The 19,979-nt window shown below is 36.4% G+C and overlaps 1 protein-coding gene across 2 annotated transcripts in view; it reads left to right on the top strand.

Annotated features, from left to right (window-relative positions):
• The window catches only part of MYO6 (myosin VI), a 66,942-nt gene that overhangs the window by 6,586 nt on the left and 40,377 nt on the right, over positions 1 to 19,979 (top strand). For both annotated transcript variants that reach the window (XM_088537535.1, XM_088537534.1), the window contains exons 3-11: positions 4,387 to 4,460; positions 6,578 to 6,707; positions 6,975 to 7,080; positions 8,881 to 8,936; positions 11,119 to 11,216; positions 12,169 to 12,333; positions 17,230 to 17,310; positions 19,262 to 19,442; positions 19,730 to 19,874. In XM_088537535.1, coding sequence (XP_088393661.1) covers positions 4,387 to 4,460; positions 6,578 to 6,707; positions 6,975 to 7,080; positions 8,881 to 8,936; positions 11,119 to 11,216; positions 12,169 to 12,333; positions 17,230 to 17,310; positions 19,262 to 19,442; positions 19,730 to 19,874 — 1,036 coding nt within the window. The remainder of the gene's footprint in view (positions 1 to 4,386; positions 4,461 to 6,577; positions 6,708 to 6,974; positions 7,081 to 8,880; positions 8,937 to 11,118; positions 11,217 to 12,168; positions 12,334 to 17,229; positions 17,311 to 19,261; positions 19,443 to 19,729; positions 19,875 to 19,979) is intronic.

Genomic DNA, 19,979 nt, shown 5'->3' with positions numbered 1-19,979 from the left:
TGCAGCATTATGGGACTGACTACATCTTTTGTAGTGCAGCAAAAGAATTAGTTGCTTTATCAGGAACTATAGTGTATTTTTCTGAATGTAACCTGCTTTTTGGAGAGCTTTCCTTTGGAAGTACGAGTGATTGAAAGACAATGTCAGATAACCTGCTCAAAACTGTAGACGAGATACAGACTCAGCAGCAGGATCCGTAGAAGAGGAAATAAGATATAGCCAATACAGGAGTGCTGCTAGTGGAGGAGTTTTGAGATGAATTTACATAACCTGCATTGCTGTTGACTTGTGATGTTTTTATTTTGTTAAATATTTTATGGCTTAGATTTGTGAAAACAAATACAGTAGTCAAACGTGAGGAGGGAGAGTACCACAGAAGAGTAATAAACTTGCAGCAGTTTTGGGACAACTGTTAAACAAATATTTTTGCTATCGTTGTTTTATGTGAATAAATCTGTTAACGGAGATTACAGATTATTACTGTATCAGAGATCTGGTTACAGAAATAACTTGAAAACCTTATGGAGAAAGTTGTTTTTCCCATTTGTTTCTTGTGGGATTTATTGGTTAGGCAAAATATTGATTACCTTCTAAATGCTGGGCAAAAGTGGCTTCTATTTGTTATTTACTTAAAATAAATAGAGCATAGGACTTTCAAAGTTGTTTAGATGATTTAAGGACCACAGCTCCTTTTGTGGAGTAGGGTATGGTATTTATGTCCCACGACAGGAGGAACAGCCGCTATAGCTGCTCTGTAACAAACAGGAAAATGAGATCTGAAGCTTATGGTTTGATTTAGAAGGATTATAACCAAAGGGAGGTCTTTTCTAGCTGATAGTCTTTCTCCAGTTGCTTATATTTTTGCAAAAAAATCTGTAGATTGAAATGCTTTATCTGTACATGGCATTTGTTTGGGAGGGAAATGCATTGAATTCGTGTTTCCGTCAGAATGTTTTTTCATGGTGTCCTAGCACCTCATCGTCTTGACAAGGAATTGAAATTTGAAGTGAGATTATGGGAATAATTGGATTATTTCAGAAGCGTAGCATTCAATTAAGCTTCATAATATTTCTTATTTGGCTTCCTGGCTAAAATATAAAACTTAAAAATGTTTTGAGCCAACATCCTTTCTGATCAAATGTTAGTTTTGACCTTTAATATTTTCCCATTTTATGAGCAGTAGTTGAGGTGCATCTCTAGGAAGGGTAAAACCAAGCTTCACTTCTCTGTCAGAGAAGATCTGTATTGGAATCATGGATTTTTGAGAACAGAGTAATATCAATCACTAGGAAATTTTACAAAATACTGTAAAGAGGGACTGAAAACACACAGTGCTATTCTAAAATACATCGAAAAGCTAGTTAATTACCATTCTAGCTCATGCTCATGCCTTTTCGGGAGCAATTTGCCTAAGAGTGTGTGTGTGTGTGTGTATAAAACTGTGCGTTTTGGTTTTGTTCATTCTTAGTCTTTCACTATGCCTCATGCCTGTAGCCTTGTTAATAGTCTAGCTCTTCCACAAAAGGGAATTTTCATTAAATATTGCTAACAGTCCTGAGGCAAAGCATTTGACTTCTTTCTCATTCACTCTTCTAAGCTGTTGGGGCTGTTAATGTATTCTAGTTACCAGGAATGAAACTGGGGATGCTCTCTTGTGCTTTGACAACTAATTTGCTAGTCGCATATATAAACTGCAACAACTTGCATCCACTACCCAAATCTCTCTGCTCAGAAAGAATTTTAAGGGCCTTTTTTGTTTATTTGTTTGTTTTCTGCATAGCTAATTCTGCAAGATTAGCCTTTAGCTTGTCTTAGTTTTGTATACGTCTTACGATTAGATTAAGGACAAATGTGTGTTTTTTTTTTATTATTTATTTTCCAATGGCCAAGGAGAAAAATAAATTTGAGATAAAACAAGTTTAAAAAAAATGAGGGAGAGACTGTATGAGATGAGTATCTTAAAAATTGAGTTGAACAGATGCTGAGCCTTGTATACATGATTAAAAAAAAATCTGTATAACCTTGCTTCACTGAGTGCACAGGAAAGCCTGAGTGTCTCTGACATTGATATTTCCCAGCTTCACCTCTGTGAACTTAGTACATGTGTGTAAATCAATATATGGACTGTAAATGCACACTGTTTGGTTATACCAGGAATGAGCCATATGAAAATGCAGAGAGTTCCCTCTCTGGTGGCTTCCTTTGCACCTGGATGTTGATGGCACTTTTAAAGGACTTATCCCAGAGAGGATGAATTTTGAAGCTGACGGCAAAAGCCGCAGTTTGCATGTCTTGAGTAGAGGAGGCAACTCTCCCTCTGGGAACAAGCTCCAATTACACCGAGTCTGCAGGTGTAATTCCTCTAATGAGGACTGGAATCCTTTGGCTAAGAGAATTAAGAGAATATTGTGGGGGCATGAAAACCTTGGGTCATTTTTTGTTTGGATAGCGATTAAGTTTTTATTAGGATGCTTACCTGATCTTTACTTCTATTGAAGTATAGTGAGAAAAAAAATTGAGAAGTTCCTATAAAGATGTGTGTGTAAAGCTACTATATAAACTATTTCCTTAACCCAAGAGAACCAAAAAGACTTCATAATGTCAAATGTCAAAATTTTGACCCCCTCTGCCCAAAGATGTGTATAAGGAGATTTAACTTTGTTTAGCACAAGCAGAAGTTTCTGATTGCGGCTCATTTCCTTTTCGTGTCTTTTTCTCTTGGGATGCCCTGGTTAAAGGAGGCAAAGGACAAAGCGGGTCTGGCAGAGGAGCCCTGCGCCCCGCGGTCTCCGGGCCGCCTCCTCTCGCCTCCGCCTGGGCCTGGGCAGGCAGGGGAGGCGCCGGCCGCGGCGTTGCTGCCGCCGCACCGGGCGAAGCTGCTTTTAGCCGCGCAAAGGCAGGAAGCGCTGTTAGCGATTCTGGGATTCGGGGCGCTCTGCGGGCGGCCGCTGAACCTGCCTTTGCGTCAGGCTAGGCCGGCTCATTGCTCCTTGTGCCGCTGCGGAAGGATCGGGGTACTATTAAAAGAGAAAACACGCGTGCTCTTGAGAATCCTCCCTCTTCTTTCCCTGTGCCCTCTGGTTCTGTGGAAGGAGCATACAGGAGGAGTTAAGAGCTGCTTACTCAGCTTCAGGCTTCCGTGTGGGATGAGATCCCCTAGATGGACTTTAGGGAACGAGAATTGGCAATCTTTCTTGCACATGTGTAAGCAAGTTAGTGAACAATTTTCTGCATTGCAGCCCCTGAAAGGACTTTGATCCTCATGTGCTGAATTCAGAAACAGGGGTAGCTCCCTCCACTTGCGTTTCTGTAGATTGGAGATGTGTTTACGACACTTGTATGTGGTGGGAAGTTGGAATCATCACTAAAAGCACAGTACTGCTTGTGTTTGTGGGTTTTTTTGTCTTGTTTTCAGGTGCTGCCAAGTACTTCAGGGTTTATCTGTGTGTTAGTTTATTGCAACATGATTGAAAAAAAATAAAGGGTGGGTGCTCTTTACATTTGAATTTTGAGGGGTTAGAAAGAGGATTAAACATTTGAAAACTGAGGCTGTGGAATAAGTAGCGCCTCAGTATGTTTAGGAATAATGTTTTTAATATTGTTACAGTGGGAGAGTTATTGTTACTAGTACTGACCTCTGTAGTTAAGGCCACTTTGCAGTTTCCAGTGCTATAGTTGAAAACAAGGACTAGCTTTGGCAAAATGTTAATCCATGGGATCTGGACCTTTGTGTACATGTTTGCTCTGGCTTGAGTGGCATTTTCTAGTATTTCAGCAATGTTACTTCAGGTATTTTACATTAACAAACTTAAAAATAGCCATTTTTTCATTAACTTTTTTTGGGGGAGCCTCCCAGTTTCTTTGAAGAGGAACAACATTCAGAAACGAGCCTTGAAAGGCGGCAGTGGTACCTAGTGTGACAATTGAGACCTGTTGCCACCTCTGGAAAATTCTTGCAGATTGAATCAGCAGCACAAGCAGCTAAAACTCCCCAAGAGCAAGCAGTTGGATGGCATTACTCTGTGTGCATCATTGCAGAGACTACAGAGTGGAAGGGGAAAAAACATGTGTTGGAGTTTTTGATAAGCGTGGAGGGAAATGCGCCATGCTCATCTGGAAGGGTGTTAAAAGGGAGCGTTAGACCCTGTCATCTAGTTCTGCATTCAACAATTTTAGCTGCTGTTCTACAACATACAGTGTAAATTTTTTAAAAAATATATATTTTAATTCAGCAGTTATGCTTTAAGAGAGCCTGAAGAAATGATAGGCTTAAGCCCTAACCATAAAGAGAGGGGGAAGCAAAACTCTCCTTAGAGTTTAGTAGCCTGGCCGTACACTAAGGTAGTCCTGAGTTCTTAACGGTCTGTGTTTGTCTCTTAATTGCAGGTTCCCTTATGTATTTAAATGAAGCCACTCTCCTTCACAATATCAAAGTTCGGTACAGTAAAGACAGAATATATGTAAGTACTGCATATCATCTCAAACCATCCAATGGTAAATATCCTTTAAAAAAACAAAAAAAAAACAAAAAAAAACTCTTTTTGAGCCTTTTTGTTCTATCACAGAGAGTAAGTAGAAGTGTCGGCTCTGGAACTTAGGAAATATAAGACATTTGAGGTACATTGTACTTTGTTTGGATTCTGGATCAAGTTAATGCTGGCTAATTTTTAGCAGGCGGGCTAGTAGATTTTTCTCGTACGTGAGTGTTCAGTTGTGACTGGCGTGAGCAGCATCTCACAAAAGTGTGTTCCCGCAGGTTGCTTGCAGTAGAAAGGCTGTTACCAAAGAGGGTTCCCTTTCCTCATTATTTTTGAACGAAGCAAACAGGTGCCTCCTCTGACACCTCCTAGCTCAGATGTCCATCTTAATCTTTTATATTGCTATCAAATTGCCTAATTGTACTTAATGAATTCTGACTAAATTACATTTTGTCCTTGCCATCTGCCCTGACACTGACAGCTGTGAAATAGAAGATAGATAAGTTTTCCTCTTTATTTTTTCTTAATAGAAAGCTGGCTACTGATAATAAACGATGTTTTTCACCTTTTCGAAGTCAGTGTTAAGCTAATCTACTCTTGTGTTACCACAGTGTTCTGTGGTGTATTGATTTAGAGTTAAACCCGCATGTGTGTGTCTGTGTGAATGCATATAAAGAAAGTATATTTGTTTGGCCATATTGCGGTTACCTTTACGCAGCTGTAAATTTTTTATGGGATCAAGACTAAGCATCATCTTTAAAGTAAATGGCCATTTGAATATTGTTCTGAAAAGAAACAAAAATGAATTTAAATAAAATTCTAAAACCAAACTAATCATTTAGTAGAATGGTATCTAGGTTCATAGAGCCTTCCTTCATCTTATATGAATGCAACTTAAGTAGCTCTGAGTTGAAGGTATTTTCTAAAAGATATTTAAGAAATTAACTCAGTTTATGCATTAACTGTCTTTCCCTTTTAACTTTAGTATAGCATTTGAATCAGATCTTTTTGTGCTATTTAATAGTATTTGCCTTATTATCAAGAGGGAAACTAATATTAGTACTTGGAGCTTTTGAAGAGCTCTGTCTTTGAGCTGTCCTTCATTGAAATAAATGGTGAGAATAAAAGTATTAAGAAAATTTGTATGGGGTGTGTGATCCAGCCTTCTGTGAACATATCGCAACAGTGTCTAAATTTGTCACATGTGATATGTTGATCTCAGTAACAAACTCAATAATTCTTGGAAGCTGGTTTAGGTGTTTCTAGAGTCTTTTCCTGTAAATCTGCTTGTTTGTTTATTTTTTATTTTAATGCTTCAAATTTCCATCTGTCTTTGTATGTAATCTGGCCATTATAACCAAAGCATGAAAGCTTTCCAGAAGCCAAAAAGAACTTGTCTATTGTTGTCCTTATTCTGTGGAAAGGGAAGAGGCAGTTTTGGTTGGAAAATTTTCCCGACCTCCTCCTTTATTAGAGCACATTTGTATTCTGCTTCTCACTGTGGAACCAGCCTTAGCTAATTTCTCTCAGTTGAAGGCTTTTATTGCCTGGCTTGAGCATGTTGCCAGGCTCCTGCCTTAATTCTGGCAGTCCTTCCTGCTGAGTTGCTTCCATTTGATATTGATTTTTTTTTCTCCTTATTAGAGGAGATTGCATGGTGCTAGTGAGTTCATTCGTTCTTGAGGAGGAGGTAATGATTTCTTACCCCTGATCATACAGTGGTGAATAAATTGGAGAAGGTCAAATTGAGATCATATTTCATACCTAAGTGGGTAAGAAATTCTCCTGAGAAGTGTTGGGTTGTTTTGTTTGTTTTTTTGGTTTTGCCTTTTTTTTTTTTTTTTCGTAGAGAAGGCTCTAAGGCAATTAAACAACACTGAAAATGTGTCCCTTGCTTGTATCTTCATCAGCAAGAAAGAACTGTAAATGTAATTTGTATGCTTAGAGGTTTGCTTGCCAACAGTTTTGTCTGCTACTTTCATTCTGTTTTTTTTGGAACTTCAGGAATAGGCTGTAGTCTTCAATAGTAACTGAAAATTGCTGTTAACCAGCTGGTTGCATCCTAGCTAATAGTTTTCTATTAATTCTTTTATTCACAGACCTATGTAGCCAACATTCTTATTGCAGTGAATCCATATTTTGATATACCTAAGTTTTATTCCTCAGAAACCATTAAAAAATATCAAGGTAGATCACTTGGGACATTACCACCACATGTTTTTGCAATTGGTATGTATTGAATCTGTATTTGTCTTTGCTAACACTTTAAATACTTTGCTATTATGTTTTAATTGCTATCTGTAACCTAACTAACTCTTTCAACTATTAGGAACTAAAAGCACTAATTACTAAAACTGAAAATCTTGTCACACTGTGTTAAAGTTATATATTCCTTAAAATACTATTTTTTCACTTTTGTATTATAGATTAGCTTTTATTTTAATATTCAGGAGAGTTTCAAGCATAATTTTTGTCATGTTTATTTTTTTTTTAAAGCCGATAAAGCATTTCGTGATATGAAAGTACTCAAGATGAGCCAGTCCATCATAGTTTCTGGGGAATCAGGAGCTGGAAAGACAGAAAACACTAAATTTGTTTTGAGGTTTGTGCTTTTGAACCAAAATTATTCAAGGAATCTCTTTATGTTGATGCATTTGTTGACATGCAGACAGAACTATGTAATGTAGTAAATGACAGTAGGGTAGGTTTAAGACCTACAATTCTGGATAAGTGCATATAGATTAATATAACGCATCCACAACATAGATTAATATAACACATCAAGTTAATATAACACATCCACATATAGATTAATATAACAAATTCATGGTCTTAAAATTGTATGCTGACATGATAACATGTGGAAATGACTGTATTTTCAAGAAATCTACTTGGTTGTTGGTTCATGATGCCTTTTGATATTGTGCTTTAGAACAGGAATGGAAACAACTAGACATTTTAAGTGTATCTTGAACTACAGTGTTGTTTCTGCCATAGATGTGCATTTCGGTGCTTTCCTTGTCTTTGTTTCTTTAGCTTGCTTAGCATCCAAGGTTTTAAACTCTTGATTTTGGGATGGCTGCAGGGATTCTGGAATATATTGATTAATTCTGGAATTTACTGATTGATTATTGAATAAAAAGATTTAAAGTTAATTTACGTTCGTGCATGACAGGTACTAAATCAAGAACTTTAAACTGCAGGGAGGTCATGTTGTATACGAAATGCAGTGTAGGCAGCATGTATATATTCCACTCCTCTAGCCTTTTTTTTCCCCCCTCTGAATAAATTTTTAATTCCCTTTTTCTTTACATCATGTGTTCCCAATTGTCCTTGTGGGTTAGTGGTCTTACCTCCTGCATGCCAGGAAGAGTTGTCATAGCTGGTCATGTGTTCCTCGTACGAGTCTTCCCTACATTGTGTGCCTGTTAAATGCAAAGCTCTAAAGAGTTACTGCAAGGTGATGGAAATAATTTTCACAGGAGATATCTTAGCTGAAGACAAGTCACAAAGTTGATCCTGCTCAGAACGGGAAACGGCAGCAGGCATTATGAGAACATCCCCTGAGAAATGCTCTCAAAGGAAGGTTCTTCTCCTTCTTAGCAAACAAATTCAGTTTCCAAGGCAGGCAAATATCGCTGTGGCTGCTTGGTTAAACCAACTACTCCAATGTGGTCTGTGAACTAACTGTTAGAATTTTAAAAGTAGGTTTTTTAAAATCACATAATCAGAAAGACACTAATGCAAACTTGTTAATACTGCTATGCTTTTTCTGGAAGGCCCCGTTTTAAGAAGTATTTTTAACATGTCCCAGATTTACCTGTAAATTTCTAGAAAGTATGCCCTGGACTCAGGGGAAAAAAGCTGTAGCTTAAACCCAAAATGTGCTTGCTTCTATGTTCCTATTTTCAAGTTCCTTCTTCAATTGCTAAATTGAAACTCCTTATTATACACCTACAGTTTTCTAACTCACAGTGCAAATGTGAGATTTTTCATTAGTACTGAGAGTGAGGAACACAGAGGCTGTATGCATGGAAATAATCTTAACTTCAGGTAATATATCTAAACAAGCATCAGTTTATGGAGATTAATGATACATACAGATAGCATGATTCAGTATATTTATACAAAAATAATATCCATTTGAATATCTAAAAATAATTTCTAAATGTGTTTGGAACTAATGAAAATAAAATCTGAGGTCTGCAACAATACACCTTCTAACAAAAGAAAAGTCAAATTGCGTTTATTTTAAGAGGATTTAGGTACTTGGAGCTTACAATCAATTTACTCTCCCTTTAACAAATGGCTCGTAAACATAATGCACAAACATGCTATACTCTGCTGAATTTAAGTAAACAGACAAGTGGAAGATATCAGTCACTTCTTTCTTGCTCTGCAGGTATTTGACAGAATCCTACGGTACTGGCCAAGATATTGATGATAGAATTGTAGAAGGTATTGTATTTTATGGAACTAATCATTCCATTTTTTTTCCAACTAAAATGTTAAATACAAGAATAAGAGTTAGGTTGATAATATTGTGGGATTTCCTAGGGCCTAATTTGCGAGGAGTTTACCTTGATGCTTATTCCTGCAATTGTTTTTTATTTGTGATTTACTTCGTTTCATGTAATGTCATACAGTACTTGATCTAGAATGGGTTTGAGTGTGAAAAGTCACACATATCCAGGACTGAACTTCACACTCTATGAAATCTGCAAGGACAAAATTATCTTCTTATTAGTAATGTTGGAATCAGAAGGGTGTAATTTCTCCCCCTCCCCACTAGAAATTTCTCAGATGAGTACAGAAATGAAGTTATTTTAAACTCTGACCCAGTATTCTGGGTCATTTTTTCTGTGATGTCTATTTGTCATAAAGCAATTAACTTGAATTAACACTTTCATCTCTTCTTTATTGTGTCTATCCAAAAAGACTGGAAATTTGGAACATATGGTTTATCTTTTTACATGTTACAGACACTTTCCTACAGGAAATAGCTTCTTGAATAAACAGAAATATCTCAAAACTAGCCAGCCAAGCCCCAGCCACTCCCCAAAATGCGTCAGCATTCAATGAAGCTCTTTTCTGAATCAAATTCAGAGTATAATTGCCCTCACTGTGTTTCTTAAATAAAAATCTACTTTCTTGGATTCTGTTTTCAAATTCAAGTCACTGGATTATTCAGAAGAAATGCTGCAGGCTCTAATCTTGTGTTGCTGTAGGATTGCTTAAATCAATTTGTTAATGAAATGTCTTGTATGCTAAAGGAACAGAGAAACTGACCAAGAATTGGATAATGCCTGTCCCAGTATGCCATAAAGTTAATCGGTACTTGTAGGTATTTTTAGAAGAGTATTTTTAATCTAAAACAGCATCTGATGCATGAATTTTAAAGTTTTGGCAGACACCCTGAATGAACACGCTCACAACATCTTTTACTCGAGGGACATTTAGCCTATCTATCTGAAAGACCTCCTGCCATCTTTTTATTCATAACCATTCTTCCAAAAGAAAAAAAGGTGTGTAGGATATTTGGATATCTGAATAGCTGCCAAAGATATCTTAATATGGCAGCTTTTCATTGTTATATTAAAAAACAAAAGCGTAGACAAAAAAAAAATTAAGCAGATTGTCCTAATAAATGATGCATTATCATTCATAATTCATCGAACTATTGTGGTTATTCCTCCAAACTTCAATTTTTGTAGAAACAGAATTGTATATGTTAGCAGTGGAGGTTTAATTCTGAGTTTCTGCTCAGATACTTCCCAGCAGGTGGTTTTAACTAAAAAGCTTAAAACATCTTGCTGATGTTTTTTGTGACTTATTGTCAGCACATATATATATATATATGTGTATACATACATATATATATAAAAAAATATATATAAATAAATGTTAAATCTTCGGCTAATTTTTCAGAGTTAGTAAAATACAGTCTTTCAGAAGCATTGCTTTGCATAGCTAATAAGCATTTCAATCTGCTTGAATTGTGCATGTTTAATATGTATGGGTTATTGCTGCCACAGTTGGCAAAGGGCTCTTTGAAACCATTGAAAACTACCACCAGTGAAAAATAAAATCACTTGAACACTTAATTGTTTTTTCTAACATTAGCTCATTTTTAAGTTGTTTTTGAAATCAGCACACAGATTTAATGCTTTTTTCTTCATTCATTGATCTAATGTGTTGTATGCATGCATGATTTTCACCTAGCATGTTTGGGAGGTAAGTGGGTAATCTAGATGTATGAATGACAGTTCATTGGAATGTCTCAAATTGTTGTCTCATAGTTTATGTATCAATTATTTACCTACTTCCTGTAAGTAGTAATTATTTACCTACTTCCTGAATCATTTTCAGTGATAGTCTCTGAATTTGTCATTTTATTGATTCAAAATCCTTGCAGGGTTTGTGTGATATTTAGGCATTTCATTCACTTCATTGTAAATTCTGCCACAGCACATCTAGTACACCTCGCAAAGACCACTTGTTCCTAATAGGTAATATGTATCTTTTAATAGTCAAACCTTATTCCCAGTAAGTACCCTGAAAAATTAATGTGCATTCGTTCTCTCTTGCTGTTTTCTTTTTTGATAGTTTATTGATCAAACTGTAACTTTCTTTCAAACAGCAAATCCTCTGTTAGAAGCCTTTGGAAATGCAAAGACTGTTCGCAACAACAATAGTAGCCGTTTTGGGAAATTTGTAGAAATTCACTTCAATGAGAAGGTACCGGGATTTTGATACAGATAGTGATGATCTTGCCCTAAAATGGAAATGACTGGAAGGGGACCGAATACACTTGACTTGGGTATCTCACACCACATACTGACTATGCTGCTTTGCACCCTCTCATTGGGTTTTGTCAGCTTGAAAGCAAAACTGAAGTCACACAGTACTTTGTCACTAGTGGGAAAACTGTGGGCCAAGCCAACGGGAAAATTACTTTCTGCATAAAAGAATAAAAACATTCTCTTTCATTGCAAGGGTGTGAGGGAAAAGCATGTGTAAAGAATAACTTTATTGTTCTTTAGCATTTGCACATTCCTTTAATTCATACATAAGCATGGTTACTTGTTATATACCAAAAGATATGAACATGTGTGTCTTTTTAAATTATGTATTCATCTTTTTCATGTGTATTTGACATTTTGACACCTTGCATCAATATTATGTATCTGACAAAAGTTTGTGTCAAAAATACTATTCATTGTGTAGCCTAGGAAGCATTTTCTTTGTGCAGAGTTCTGTTTGGATAGATGATACACACAGACAGTCCATGGTTAAGAGTGACTGCGTCTGTCCAGCACATGCAACTTAAACACTTGCTGCCCATCCATGTAGACACTATGTGTGCACCCTCTTGTCTTTGTCACCTTGGTTGAGGATGTAATGAAGCAATTTGTTAACAGTTCCTTCATGCAGACTTGGAACTCACCATCTAGTCTGGAGCTTGTGGGCTCTTCGTAGGCTTTCATTGCACAGTTCTATAACTTTGCTCAACAGTTTGTACAGTAAATAACTCATTACAGGGGAGCGGAACTTCACCTCTTGGTGCAGTTTGTATTAACAAAATTATGGAAAGGTGCCCAGATTTCCAATTGGCATTTCCTGTTCTAACTCCTAACTTGAAAATAATCAGAAAAATACAGATAATCACAAATATATTTCTTCCTCCTAGAATTCGGTGGTTGGTGGATTTGTATCACATTACCTTCTGGAGAAATCTAGGATCTGTGTGCAAGGCAAAGAAGAGAGGAATTATCATATCTTTTACAGGCTTTGTGCTGGTGCTCCAGAAGACATTAGGCAAAAGCTATTTTTAAGCTCTCCTGACAACTTTAGGGTGCGTATTGGGGTTAGTGATTCTGAAATTGCTCATATTGCCATGCATGGATTTTTTCATGTACTTTATTGTCTTATTTGAGTCTGATAAAATGATGCCTGCCTGCTACTCTTTTGGTATTGGAAAATTTCCTGTCCTTTTTTTTTTTTTTTTCTTTTCAAAATTGAGGAATCTTTGTTTTTTAAAAAATGTACTGTTCCATACTTAGCTGCTGGTAATTTTGTTGTGGGCTCTGGGTAAAAAAAAAAAAAATCCATTCCTCCTCTTACCATGCATTCAGGAACACTTAGGGGTTGCATTCCTCTATGTTTTGAATTACTCTGTTCTCACTGTTTCTACCTACGATCACTACCATGGTGTCAAGGTGGTCATGTGTCTCTGTTACAGTCCTTACACTTCCATATTGCTTGTTTTTTTCTTTCCTATTCTTTTTTATGTACTTTGCTCTTATCTTAGCATATGTCATTTTCTGCACTTCAGAATCTCTGCCGTTCCTCTGTCATGCTCCTCTGTCATTCGTGGTCACTCCAGCTAACATCAGACCCATGTTAACTTTGACTGAAAGTTACCCTTTTTTCCCTCCATTTGACCTAAAGCCCATTCTCAACTGTTACTGCCAAGATTACTACTTTTCATTAAGCATGATTCTCCCTCTTTTTTTTTTCCTTCCACTTTATTCTTTCCTGAGGATGACATATTTTCTTTGAATATTCGATTTTTCTACAACCTGTCACTATTGCAGTCACTGCAGTCACAGAAAGGCCAGTAAAATGTGAATGAAATAGTGCTGAATATAGTATAGCCAAATGATAATACACTTAAAATACTACTTTTAAAATTCTCAGCTTACTGTTCAGTGGCAAGGGAAAATAAAAAGTAGAATAGAACTTCATGTATCATCAGGAAAGGAACCAAAAATGAAAGAGTGTGTTATGCTGCTACATAGATCTACATTTGTAATAGTTTAAACAGTTTTGTCATCTCAGCTTTCTCTTACACTTCCTCTAGCTGTTCAGATCTCACTGAATTGTTTTCAGAAAAGACAGATGCCTCACTTCTGTGCAGGAGACTTTCTGTTTTCCTTTCCTTCTTTCTGGTCAAAATTTTCTCTCTACTTTTTTAGTTTTCTACTTGCCTGAGTTGTCCCTATCTCCATTTCCTTTATTTTTAAATTCTCATTTAATTTCTTACTGCTTTACGTCATAATTATTGCAATCATTTTTTGAATTTGAGAATCAAATATTGTTGTAGTTGCATGCGAGCAGAGCAACTTCAGGGCTAGGACTCTTTTTCCCTGCTTTCCTGACTGTCCCTTTTGTTTCCCTTCAAAGGAAACTTCCATCTTCACTTTCAACATCCTAAATTCATTCTCATCTTATACTTTGATCTCCAGTTTACTAGTAAGGTGAAGACTCTTGTCTTCAATCACCATGTACTTCTATTACCTGATATTTAATTATTCATAAATAAGCATATTGATGTGTGTGTGTTTTTCTTTTCCCCCTTGACAACAACACTTGAACTGCAAGCATCTACAAATAGCTGCTTCATTACCTTTTATTTAAAAGGGGATAAAGATTGGCGAGTCAGTGTGCTGGGATGACTGTGCACCCTACTGATAAGTGATAGTCGGTTGTTTGCCTTTGTTCTGCCTTTTGGCTATATCTCTCCATGGTCTCTCTGCTGCTTGGCTTGGAGTCTCTCTGAAGCAGAAATCTGTGTATTCCCAGTGTCAGAAGCTCCTTCCTGAGGCTTGTAAGAGTTTTTCTAAAGCAAACTTCGAGAGCGTGTGGAATTCCAAGACTCTTCTCTTTGTAAACTTCCTATATCTTAAACTCTTTGTAAACTTCCTATATCTTAAACAGGATAAGATGCACTTCTAGCAAAAGACATGCTCAGTCTGATGCTTATTAAGAAAGAACTGTGTCAGCTCATTAAGAGAAATTTTCTTTTAAACATATGTGATAAGCAGTGTTTAAAAAAATCCTTTCCAGTCCTTCCATTTAAATCTTGCAAATGAAAGCAATAATCTTTCGAATACACACATTCTTATCGTGCAGTCTCTTTTCCATTTTTGCTAACTCCTTGTAGCTAATAGATTTTTAATTCTGCAACTGAATACGCTACCTGCCAGCTCTTGAGAGTTTTTTAATCAAAAACTCCGTTTAAGAGAACACAACTGTAGGTGTCAAGGTCAGAATTATGACCTGTTAAAATTAGGCTGGTGCAGTACAGTATTGAAAAGCATAAGTACCTGCACAGAATACATTTACTGAGCTTGTTTTGTTTCTACAGAGCTTACGGTCACACTCTGTGATATGACTTTTTTTGTTGCTGTTAAATTTACAGCAGGTACTTTCATTTACATACATAATGTTTTATTGCTGTGTCAAGAGTCACTTTTGGAATTCTGAGTTCTTTGCTCTCTGGGAAAGGTTCACTGCAATGTTAATAAAGAACAAGTAAAGAAACATTTCTTCCTCTTCTGAAGTAGGTGATTTATTTATTTATTTAGTTACACAGAAACTAACTGGGGGATCTACTTTTCATTATCTCAGATTATATATCTTTTTATGCAAATTAATATAAATATACTTAAAGGTTAGTCATATTGCACTATATCTTCATGAAATATCAATCTAGAGGAGTTTTAAAAATGTAAGAAGTTATTATTTTTCTCCAAATTTGTATTACTTTTGTCTGGATTACTTTTTCCATGTTGTTCTCCTTTCTCAATTTCTTCTTCAGGATGTATGATAAAATGACTGCAATGAATCATATTATTGTCACTATTTATTACCACTTTTTTTTTTGGCTGCATATGTCTTGTTGCAATTATCACAGAAATACCCTTGTTCGAGTTGCTAATAATGGATGGTGATATTAGTAGTTAGCCATATTTTATGTTCGATTAGTTTTTTTTTTTGAGAAACGATAAGACCTATGATAAAAATTGATCCTACATTGATTTTTTAAAAAAAGAAAAATCAGTCCCTAAAGATGTAATTTTCATGGGTCTTTGCTACTGTGCTATTTGTCTTAGGGTTTTTAGTTTATCAACTCAAGAGTCCAAATCAGAGTGAGCTGAGGTCCCAAGGCTCAAATGTATTTTGCTCAATGCATGTTTTTTCTTCACTGCATTATCTTCAAAATAGGATCATTTCTAAAGCAGTTTTCATTTTTCACAGAACTGAAATTGTGTTAGAAAAGGATAAAAAGTTTTTTAGATATTCTAATTCAATACTTTTTTGTACTTCCAATAGCTCTCCCTCCCTCTGTCTCAAACGATGCCCTGCGATCTTCTCCTCACGCGTTTGCCTGTCTTGCCGTAGGCTCATCGTGGCTGTGGGCAAGTCAGTAGATAACCCCATTCTGGACCCAGCCACTGAGTAGGTCCGGGTAGTTTTGACTGCAGCAGGTGGCTTTGAAACAAGCCACAAGGTGGCTTTGAAACAATAAATGTGCACCTAGAATCTGCTTGATGGATCAGACAAGCTGACTTCTTTCAGATCCTAATTTCTAGAGAAGAAATTGACATATGTTAAGATCAGTAAAGGTATAATGAGACATTGTGCCTCAGTGTTTTTTTTTTGTTTGTTTCCGTTTTCAAAGCATAGTGATATTCAAAGCTTATATCTGGCTAACATAAGCTGTATCTTTCTTATCTGCTTTAAAAATGCAATTTCTCCTAAATTTACTATGTATGTTTACTTGAGTTTTTAGCTTTCATGAGAAGGGTTTTGTCTTGTGATCCATTGTCTCCTACATAGGTAATTATTGAATACTGTGCTGGTTCACTTTCCCTGTGGGGCAGATAAGTTTCCACTGTCCTGCTGATAAGATGACCTTTTTCACCCCTCCACCCCCAGTTCCTGGGATCGTGTTACTAAGTACTGCAAGACAGGGAGATAATGTTGTATTTAAAATGTCCTTTGCATTCTTATTTGCTGATACAGTAAAATTCTCAATATCATGTTAAGCACCAAACTTAATTTTAAACAATGTTTCTTGTCACTGTATTTTAGTATTAATTTAGGCTTGTGACCAGGTTTTTTCTGCTTTTAGAAATCCTTTGGAAAATATTTTACTTTTTAGAACTTTATATATAACTTTATTTGAAATACAGAAGTACCTGTGTTCACCTAGTTTAAACCAAGAACTTTATATATAACTTTATTTGAAATACAGAAGTACCTGTGTTCACCTAGTTTAAACCATCTTTGTTCATGAACCAGAGCAAGGAAGTGTTTGTATCGTCCAGACAAAGGGCTCCTATATAGTTTTAGAGAGAGTTTCTAGTTGCCGCTAAACAAATCGGAACAAAAAGGCTGGTGATACCATTTTCCTGGAAGTGTCAGTCACTGTCTGAATGCTTGAACTATTCCCTTTACTATACAGCGGGACTGATAGCAGGAGCCAGATTCTGAACACGCTTCTGCTTGCACAACATGAAAAGTTTGTAATATTCTGCAAACTTTTTATTGAGCTATACTTCTTATTGCCAGTAGAATTATATTATTAGCGAGAAAAAAAAAGACCATAAAAATGTGTTAACTGTAATTTTTTTTTAAAGTAATTCCAGTCTCCATTAGTAGATTTAGTGGAGTCAAACAAAGGTGAGATAATGGGTCCTAGCACTGTGAACCCACTGCAGGAAAGAGTACTTTAGCTGTTAACATTGAAAAGCTTTCAATAGAAGTTTACTACTGTTGGACTTCTGTACCTCCATACATAAATACATTTTCAAGGAATAAATTCTGAATACCTAGCACGTTGCTATCATATAATGAAATAAAGCTGTGTAAAGCAAACCTTAATTGTTTATTTTTTTCCTGCTATCTGTAATCTTGTATGCTTTTTTCTTTTTTTCTTTTTTTTTTTTTTTTTATTCTTTAGTATTTAAACCGGGGCTGTACCAGATACTTCGCTAACAAAGAAACAGACAAGCAGATTTTGCAAAATCGGAAGAGCCCTGAGGTATGGTGTATGTTTCCTATCTTCAGTTACTCTGCTTTATTATCTAATGCGGACAGAGTTAAGAATGATGATTACTGTCTTACAATGTGGAATGAAATGTTCATTTTACACACCTTCACAGGTTTAAAGGTTGACATATTTAGAACTCTGGTTTTGGAGTTCAGTGCTAGAAATTAATTTTAATGTGCATACCAAAATGGAACATTATATAAAATTGGTTCTTATCCTTTCATTTCATTCCTTGTCTTTCAATTTTTATGTATTGAGTAATGATTCATCAAAGACTTTTTGTTGTTTCTTTTTTAAATCTCAGTGTTGTTAGAAGTAGATCAGAAGCAGTAGTCTTTTCCAAAGCTGTTTTTCCAAGGTTTTTGCTGTCTAGGTATCTGGAGGGATATTTCCATTGTCCAAATTAGTATTGTGAAATATGTTCCTGGTTTATGATACTTGTAGTGCTGAGCACTGTCTGAACATGGGATATTTTCTATCATCAGGGTGGTGGAGAATGAGATGCAGAAATACTGACTTTACTGTGAGGCAGAATGTTGGTTTAATATAATGCTGTCAGATGTATAGGCTAAGAGATGGTTGGGAATTTTTACCTCATTCTACCTATTTGGCCTCAAGTACACATTTATTATGATCTCTGTTCTCAAGGCAATCCATGTGCTTTCTAGGCATAAAATATCAAAACTCATTTGCGGCTGGAAGATGAATTTGTGCAACTTTGTGGCACTTACATTATTTATACATCCCATGTTTTGTCATAAAATAAGTCTCCTAAAAGATTTGATTTGAAGTAAATTATTGTCTAAAACTAAAATATACTGAAAGATACATATTGATGTTAAATGCTGGAACAAATGATGCTGCAGTAACTCTATGTTACAGCCATGACAATTTGAAAAAGTAATAGAGTGTCAAAATTCAGTGGCATTAAGTCTCAGTACTTAAACAGGAAGAGTATTGCATTGTCTAGGTATTTTAGTCAGAAATTAATATTTGCTCTGTGATTTTTTTAATGAAAAATATTATCATCTATTATTTAAGAAACTATCTGGAATATTCAATTAATACTAAAATTATTTTTGTGTTTTTCTTATCAGGAAGATGAGGTGATCATTTTACATAATTAAGAAATATAGTTTAATTTTATTGATGTGTCTAGACACGGTGTGAAGTGAATTTTTCAGATGCATGCATTGTGTTCTTTTTTAATCAAAACAAAACATTAGCTTTTTGACATTAACTAGGTTTTAATTTAAAGTTTATTATGAAATCTGTTTAGCTGAAAGCATTTTAATGTCATTGTAAAACTTTAATTAGCCTGTGCATGTTTGGTTAATCTTTTGATTGCATGCATATACTTTACTATCTACTCTTTGAGACAATTCACAATCAAAATGACTTTGGATGTATTTAAATTAGGACAATCAGCAATATATTATAAAACCTAAGTGGTACTCTTTTAACCCATTTAACGTTGCAGCTAACTTCACTGTTGCTTAATCCTCAGCAAAAACTAACAAATACATATCTCTTAACAAGTTTGTTTGGATGCTCATTCTTTTCCGTTTCCGATTTCCCTGTACTCTCTTTTCCCATGGCTTGTCCAACCCACGCTGTCATGTCCCTCTGTCAACTGCTAGAGGGAAGCACTGCCCAGTGTATGTGCTTCTCCAGCTCCCTTAGCTCTTGCTTTCCACCGCTCACTGTCCTGTATTCCTCTCTCCTTAGCCATCAAATTCTCAAACTCTACCTCAAAGCATCAAGAATTTGAAACAAATATCTGCAAAATATAATCTGACAAACTCTAATCTCTTTCTGTTTAGCTTGGTTTTTGCATGCCTTTGTATGGTTTTTGTTATCTTTTATTTTTGATGGGAAGTAATTGTTTGTATTTTCTTGAAAATCACTTACTGAATGGTTGACTTGTCTTGTTGCTTTATAGTACCTTAAAGCAGGTTCCTTGAAGGATCCTCTCTTAGATGATCATGGAGACTTCAACAGAATGTGCACAGCAATGAGAAAGATTGGACTGGATGATGCAGAAAAGCTTGACCTTTTCAGAGTAGTGGCTGGTGTCCTTCACCTTGGAAATATTGATTTTGAGGAAGCTGGGAGCACTTCAGGTTAGATGAAGCATAAGCTATTTCCTGCAAAAGTGATGAAAGTGTCTGTCAATGCATATAATCCTTTTCCATGTGAATTTCTCCTTTGGAATGTGGCTGTGTGCTCAAGGGTAACTCAGCCTTAACTTTGAGGTTATTTACTTAATCTGAAGTTGTATTTTTTTGCATGCTCCAGAAACAAGTCGGCTCACACTGAAACTGCTCAAGAAAATGTTTCTTAAAACTGTACGTGATTTTTTTTGTGTGTGTGTGTGGTCCGAATATGTGTGTATTGTTCCCCCGGACAGGCGGCTGCACGCTCAAGAACCGCAGCGGGCAGGCGCTGGAGTGCTGCGCGGCGCTGCTGGGCCTCGACGAGGACGACCTGCGCGGCAGCCTCACCACGCGCGTCATGCTCACCACGGCAGGGGGCGCCAAAGGAACGGTCATCAAGTGAGTGCCGCGCGCCCAACGGCCGCCAACGGCCGCCGCGGGCCTGCCCGAAACGTCCCGGCCGAGACACCGCTTGTGGCGGGGAAAGTCGCAGCAGCTTCATGG

Source organism: Tinamus guttatus, unplaced genomic scaffold, assembly GCF_059628265.1.
Source record: "Tinamus guttatus ecotype Peru unplaced genomic scaffold, ASM5962826v1 Tinamus_guttatus_pri_ptg000806l, whole genome shotgun sequence".
NCBI lineage: Eukaryota > Metazoa > Chordata > Aves > Tinamiformes > Tinamidae > Tinamus > Tinamus guttatus.
This window is presented reverse-complemented; position numbering and strand designations above follow the sequence as displayed.